Source organism: Urocampus carinirostris, chromosome 17 (genome assembly GCF_059441175.1).
Source record: "Urocampus carinirostris isolate Australia breed hairy pipefish chromosome 17, RoL_Ucar_1.0, whole genome shotgun sequence".
Taxonomy (NCBI): domain Eukaryota; kingdom Metazoa; phylum Chordata; class Actinopteri; order Syngnathiformes; family Syngnathidae; genus Urocampus; species Urocampus carinirostris.
Genome location: NC_142365.1, coordinates 12327935 through 12335557, shown reverse-complemented (window position 1 = coordinate 12335557; position 7623 = coordinate 12327935). Strand labels below are relative to the sequence as shown.

At 39.6% G+C, this 7623-nt stretch overlaps 1 protein-coding gene across 1 annotated transcript; it reads right to left on the bottom strand.

Annotated features, from left to right (window-relative positions):
• Positions 1 to 3102: 3102 nt before the first annotated feature.
• On the bottom strand, positions 3103 to 7511 carry alkbh4 (alkB homolog 4, lysine demethylase). Its single transcript, XM_088321139.1, has 3 exons — positions 7377 to 7511; positions 5780 to 5968; positions 3103 to 4552 (listed from the first exon to the last, which is right to left on the bottom strand). Exons 1-3 carry the CDS (start codon positions 7473 to 7475, stop codon positions 4040 to 4042), a joined length of 801 nt encoding a protein of 266 aa, XP_088177265.1. The 5' UTR covers positions 7476 to 7511; the 3' UTR covers positions 3103 to 4039.
• Between the last annotated feature and the right edge of the window lie 112 nt (positions 7512 to 7623).

The window sequence follows — 7623 nt, the reverse complement described above, 5'->3', positions numbered from 1 at the left end:
CTCTCCCCCCTGAGATCCGATCTGCCACCTCAGTGGAAATGTTTAAATCTAAGCTTAAAACACACTTCTACTCTATAGCTTATGAATAACCTATACTTTTCATGGACAATATCTCTGTATTATTTGTGATTAGAACATCCTTTGCTGTCTGGTAATCCTGAAAGGGGGATGCCACATGTGCTGTCCCTTCTCAAGGTTTCTTCATTTTCCTCAGGTTGAGGTTTTTGAGTTTTTCCTTGCCCTCATGTTGGTTCCAGATCAGGGGATGATGTAATAATAGTCTGGAAAAACAGTCTGTTTAATAACCTGTGCAGCCCTTTGAGATTCTTTGTGATTAAGGGCTAGACAAATAAAAATGACTTGACTTGGCTTGACTTAATGGATCCAAGCAAATCTGTCTGTCCACCCAAGAAAAGGGTGAAGGAGTTTAGATATGACCACCATGTTTCGTAGGCAGTCAGGTATGTCACCCTATATGTAAATTGTAAATGATCTGCAGTTATATAGCGCTTTTCAAGTCAATGAAGACCTCCCAAAGCGCTTTACAATGTGCTTCACACTTACCCATTCACACACACACTCACACACTAATAGTGGCCATGCAGCCATGCAAGGCGCCTACCTGCTTATTGGGGACATTAGGGATTCAGTGTCTCGAATGACAATAAAGACAATCAATTCAAGAGCTTAAAAAAAACATATGTTTTGCTTACGTATTGAACATGAGCATTCAAATTTTGGATTTGGAAACATGTTGCTTCTAATGTATTTGCACTACTTTTCATTGCACTCGTTCTAATGCATAAGGCCAATACTACCTTATAAATAAGATAAAGATAGATCCATTGATAGAAAAAATATTTTTTATCTTATTTTGCTCTTTAAAGTAGTTTATTACATGTTTATCCTGGAAGGCCACATCTAGTTTCATTTTAAACAAGGTTGATATGTTGTTATCAATGACAGTAAAGAAAATTCAATTCAACTGAATTGTTCATAAGTCTTTCATAGTGGTCACTGATAAATGACTAATATTGAAATGGAAAAAAATATTTAAATACTACAAAACATTTTTAAAGGTGCAGCTCATTTTTTTCTCATAAGCTTCTTTTTCAGCATTATCTCGCAGCCCGAAATGTAATCCCTTAGTGGACCCGTGAAAAATGCCCCCCAAAAACGTTTGATTTTGTTGACTCAGCATTTTTCCCAGTAAAACATTTCACTCTCCCAAGCCAGAATGGCATTGAATTTTAACATCTTTTACAGGCAGTCAGGTAGGTTACCTTAGATGTGAAAAATGCAGGAAAAAAGCTGAATGCACTTTTGGATTTGCTCAGCATTTTTTCCAGAAATGCATTCTACTCTCTCAGGCCAGAACAAGTTTGGCCAGGATCACTATCTTTTACAAGCAATCAGACAGGTCACTCAACGCGGTGATTCTCTTTTGGCGCGCAGCAATTCTAGTTTCTAGGTAATATCTTTTGAAGGAACAGAATTGTACAAGCACACAGTGTAGCTTTAAAACATATTTGACATTGCTCATTGAGTACGTCTTTGTTTCATGTCGATTGATTTAGATATTTATGTATTTTACTTAAATACATGAATAATTATATAAAATAGCTTAAGTTTTTCCTTGCCCTCATGTTGGTTTTAGATCAGGGGATGGTGTAATAATAGTTTGTAGTTTGGAATAGTCTGTGGTCTGTGCAGCCCTTTGAGACTCCTTGTGATTAAGGGCGTCACAAATAAACATGACTTGACTATTTATGGAGATATTTATGTATTCATATGATTCTAATGGAGCTGATTTACTGAACTGTTAAAGGAACCTTTTTTAAATAATTTTTGTGACTTTTTTTGAGGGAACCAGTTAATTTATATCCGTCTCGTCGTTTATTCATTTAAACACATAAATCATTTAAATATAGATACAAAAATATTCAAAACGCAAAGAGCTTTTAATAAGTTACAAAAGCAAAGGACTTAATGTCATCACCACAAAGTTTATTTTTCAACGAAAACAGGAAACACAAGTGATGCAACGAGTATTGTATGATGTGATATCCTTAATTTCGGAAAAAATAGATTTTCCCCAGTGATTTAGGATCTGGTATCAGTATTGTCACATGTCGATGCCAAGGTCCACCAAAACACAACAGCGACCAGCTAATAAAGGTCCGGTATCTGAGTCAGCTCTGGAGGCTTCCGATACTGGTAACCATGGAAACCATTACTACCCGTTTCATGTAGGAGAGAAACGCCCTACCCAAAAAAAACTGCCTGGAAAGGGATGGGTGCGTTCATGCTGTACTTGTCCAAGGCACATCACAGGGAAGGGTGCCCCTGACAACCCCTGCAGTTTAAGGATTCTTATTACTAAGGGAGCTCGAAAGACCATTTTGCGAAGGTAGCTTGTCCCAGTGGCGCTTTTAACACCTTACAGCCGCTGAGCTGAGCCTTAAGTGTGATGGTCACCAAGTCCCATGATTAAGGGACGTTTGAAATTTTTCCCCCCACTTGTTTCCTTCTTTAATAATAATAATAATAATTTCCTTGTATTGTCATTCTGTGTAACAATGTACACAGAACGAAATGTCGATTGCACCTGACCCGATGCAGCCGCAGCCAAGAGAGGGCGCCGCCGACCACTTTTTAAGTCTTAGGAATGACTCGGCCGGGGCGCGAACCCGAACCTCCCAGTCTCAAAGCGGGCGCCTTACCATCTAGGCTACTCATGTTAGCCACTCATGTTAGCTACAGCTCACTAGAAAGATAATTAACAAAATTGTATTCTATGGGCTACTATGGTGTCTTCCTCCAATGCACATGCTTCAGCCAATTTAAAATATAAAAATATAAGTGTACTCTACTATTTTGTTTTTTCGTGATCCAAATAGTGGCAAAGCTATTAAATCACACCCTTTTATTTAGCTTTTAAACTTCTAAAATTATATAATGATTGAAAAAACACAGGATAAAAAGACCAAAGGTTTATTGCATTATTTTTAAATAGTAATATTTGAACAGAACAGAAAAACCTTTATTGTCATTGTTTACAAGGTAGTGTACATGGTGCAAAACGAGATTAAAAACTTCAGGATAAATATGGAATAAAATACTTTCCAGAAAAAAATATCACAAATAATATTAGGATATGTTTCTGTTTTCCAGGGATGTCAGACTCAGTTTGGATCTTGGGCTAGATTCAGACCTGTTCTTGGGCAGGCCGGATCAGTCAAATAATAACTCAATTTTTAGCTTTGTTCTTCACTATTATGCTCTATCATTCAGCTTACATGAGTAACCTAGCCTACATATTATAATCAGGGATGACGAGGGAGCTTCTCTCAACACAAGCAATGGAGAAAGATAGATTTTCATGTTGTCCATTGAATGTGTTAACTTGTTCATTTTAGCCGTTGAGTGAATACAGTCTTAACCTGAATCAACTCTCCACGCTCACTCAACATTGCCCTCTAGCGGCCGGAGTAAGCAAAAAAATGGCTGTGAGAAATAAAACGATATTTCGATATTGGCTGGAATATTTCCTAGACCCTATGGCGCACCTTAAAACCCTAAATTTGGTACTACGGACCTGTTGGGAACAAATATTTCCGCTCGCCCAAGATACAGTCAAGGATGAATCTAACCAAACTTTTCCGCTTTTAGCCAATCGGAATGGAGAATAGTAAACTAAGTGTGCTCAAACGTAAAAAATGTGCTGCCATGAAAACATTTCGCAGCGAAGTTGGAGGATGCATGGGACCCTAAGCAGAGAAAACAACACATAGACCACATCATGCCAATCAGGTTTTTGCAGGGTTGGTTCATTTGGCGAGTTTGTATGTTTATACACTATGCACGTGGATCGTCGTGACATTTTCTGTTAATTTTTACAATATGAAATAAAGTGTGTTGCTATTAACACGTCCATCTCACAGTTCAGAGTTCCCGGGCTCAAATTTTAGCTACGCTCCTCTTTGTGTGAAGTTTGCATGTTCTCCCTGTGCCCTTGAGACCTCCAGTTTCATTTAATCTAAACAGGAACGCCAGTGAAGCTGGCAGCAATACGAAGCATCTGCGATCCCAGCTCAGCTTGCCCCCCACCGGGAAGGAACTCTGCCGACAACTCCCTGTAGGTGCTGCAGACTCTTCGTTCCCGTACGTCCTTCCGGAAAATCCCGTGTTTCCAGCGATGCCGCGCCTCTCCGTACAACACAACTAAAGATCTCCGCGGCAACGGCACGGCCACCTCGACGTCCCCCGAGAGTCCGAGACCTTGTTCCAGCGACATGGTCATCGTCGTGTCCGACAGCATGTTGACGGTAACCAAGCGCTCCCCCCACAGCCAGGAGTCGTCCAGGTGAGGGTCGATGGCCGAGCCTCGCTGAGGATTGTAGTCCAGATTGCATTGCTCCACAGGCTGGAAGTCGGCTAGACATTCTTCTTGTTGCATTCGCAGCACTAGTTTTTCACTCGTTGGAGGAAGGCCGCTGAAATTGGCCAACCGGACTTTCTTTTTCTTGAAATTCACTTTCGGGCCATAGTCCTGTAATACAGTCATAATAATTCAATATCACGTACAGTAATGCCCTGTTGTATCACAGTTTTTCTACCTAGAGAAGGGTGTTCTGCATTCTAATTGGCTAATCAATCGCCGTGCCCCTTTTCTGCCTGTGTTTGCCTGCACATCAATTGCCTTACGGTTTGAGCTGTACACAAACATAAAACAGCTTGACGAACCTACATTATGTATGCGTTAATATTTTTCAATATCAAGTTTCTCTAAAAGGCATCATGTCAACGAAACACTGGACCCACCAAAGCTCCGGCGGCTGGGGTAAAATGCAGGAAAGATGCAGATAAAGGTGGACTTCTCGACCTATTAAATTTGCTCTGGAGCCGCATCCGGCTCTATGTGCTCCTAGTGACTCCCTGGCGCTATGTTTGATAGTGGAAAAATATATGACAAAAAAAAAAAGACACATTCTTAATGTTTTCCAATGAACATAGATACAGAATCGGTTTCCTTCCTGTGAAGCTTTACATTTTTTGCGGCCCCAGGATATATATTTTTTGTTTTTTGTTTGGGGCTCTTTCAACATTTAGGGTTGCCGACCGGAAGATAAATGCAATTTCCCTCTAACGTCCATATGATGGCAACAAAGTATCATTTGAAGTAAAGTGGTAAATTGTGTCTTTATACAGTTGTGCGATTGAGCAGCAAGATTATTTTTAAGTAGTCAATATGCATTTCAGGTTAATCGGCCGGTCCAAATTGTCCCTAGGTGTGAACGAGCGAGAGAATTGTGTCTCTGTGTGCCCTGCGACTGACTGGCAACCAGTTGAAGGTGTCCACTGCCCACTTCCCGAAGATAGCTAGGATGGGCTCCAGCACCCCCGCGACCCAACTGAGGATAAGTGGTGCAGATAATGGATGGATGGATGTTTTTATGCCCTTAATCACCAGAAGTCTCGAAGGACTGTACAGACTACAGACAACCATTACATCGCGGAATAACTTTTTAGATATGGTAACTACCAAAGTTATTTGTAAAAAAAAAACACACAAAAATAAACGTTTATACAGTACTTGTTTTCAAACAAAGACTTGAGCCTGGAAATTGGGTTTGTTCTTCTGTTTCAATGTATAATAGAGTATTTAATAAATAAATAAAGATTTATAATTCCCTGGTTTTGACTATCGCGGTTAAACAACCCCCCCATGAAAAACGAGGGATTACTATAATACGAAATATTTGGAGAAATCTTTTACCTGCTTCCTTCGACCCGATTGGGAGGGATTCCATTTGTGCTGGTCGATGCTGTCGATAATCTCCTGTTCCTCTTCCTCCGATAGAAATTCCTCCCACACGAACACACCGGGAAAAGGGAACGATACCGGTTCACAGTCATTGCGAAAGGCTAGCTTTGTCTTGGGGTTGTACTGAAAGTGATGCGTGATCTATATCGACAAAGAAATCATCGTTAGCAGGAAATGTTATTTATCCGAATTAAAATACATTGATATGTTGGTACTCGACCATAATACGTCAAAGATCCGACCACCGATCGATTAGTGTACCGACCCTCTTTTCCATAAGAAATAATGTAATTTATTTTTATATGTGCCTACAGTGGCAGTGGTAACACATCCGCTGCACAGTTCTGAGGTCATGGGTTAAAATCCAGCCTTCCTGTGCAGAGTTTGCATGTTCTCCCCATCCCAAAAACATGCATGTCAGGTTAATTGGGTGGTTCAAATTATCCCTAGGTGTTAATGAGCGAGTGAGTTGTCTGTCTCTGTGTGCCCTGCGACTGGCTGGCAACCAGTTTAAGTTGTTCCCTGCCCACTGCCTGGAGATAGGCTCAAGCACCCTCCGTGACTACTGAGGATAAGCGGTGGAGATAATGGATGGATGGATTAGCCCCCCACCCCCTCAAAAAATATTACTAAAATATGAACAGAAACAACCAGGAATAACGAAAATATGAAACATGCACCTAAACAATATTTATTCAAATGTGGAAATACTGCAGGAAATGGTGGCCCTAGGACCCTAGTGGTTAAGGGATATGCAAACCCCCCGCCCAACACATAATAAAGATATTTGCAAATCAAAAACAACACAATACCGAGTTTCAAATATCCATTGTGAAGAAAAGTTTGTCGAGCCAAGTTTGACTTTTAGGTTGGTCACCATCCTTTTTGAAACTGGGAGTTACATTTTTTGACTGATAAACACAAAAAAACTACCAGTTTTAAATGCATTTTTAAAATGACAACTCTTGTTATTACTATGATGTTACTATGTTGTTGCCAGGTTGTAATTATAAGTTTAATATAACTAGGTTCAACCACTAAAACATGCCAGTTACGTATCAAATGTCCTAGAAAATCACAATGACCCAAGAGTTACTTGTTGGAAAGATACTTGCGGAAACGTCAATCTAAATACTATAAAATATTGTATTCAACTTTCTAAAATTATGTTCAATACAATAATTTATAATACAAAATACAAATATTTTGACAGGAGAGCATTTCTAACTTAATGCAGTGCTTCATTATTAGTATTCGCAATTTATAAGAACTTGGGGTGGAGGAAACGCTTTAGTAGCCATGGTTGTTTTATAGTTTAGTTGATGTTTTGATTTTGACTAGAAACCGAGCAAACGTTTTAACACCATTAATAATCAAAATGATGTAGCTTTTAATCGAACCACATAATTCACATAACGATTGTGACAAAATCAACACACAGATTATCCCTCAAAAGCTTCCGTAGCTGGCAATCGTAAACTAAATTGTTGGCAAGAAATATACTAAAAAAAATAGTGATAATTTTAAAACCCTGTCAACAAAACTTTACCTTTTTGTCTGGAAGATAACTCTTTTTTAATTTCTCACACTCGAGACAGCGCCTAATTCCTTTACAAGCGCAAGAAACAACACCACCCGGTGCCATCATTGTGCGTGCATGTTCCTCTCTTGTGCGAACGTCAGATACTTTCGTGTTGGCAAACATGACTACCGCCATCTAGCGGTTCTAGTACGACTCGCGTATAAAAATCGATTCAAAGATAAATGTTGCGTTCAACACATATTTATTTGTATTC

Coding starts and splice junctions, on each gene's coding strand:
- alkbh4 (XM_088321139.1), bottom strand. CDS start 7,475: ATGATGGCACCGGGTGGTGTTGTTTCTTGCGCTTGTAAAGGAATTAGG. Junction 5,969..7,376: donor GTTATCTTCCAGACAAAAAG/GTAAAGTTTTGT, acceptor TTGTCGATATAG/ATCACGCATCACTTTCAGTA. Junction 4,553..5,779: donor AATCGGGTCGAAGGAAGCAG/GTAAAAGATTTC, acceptor ACTGTATTACAG/GACTATGGCCCGAAAGTGAA.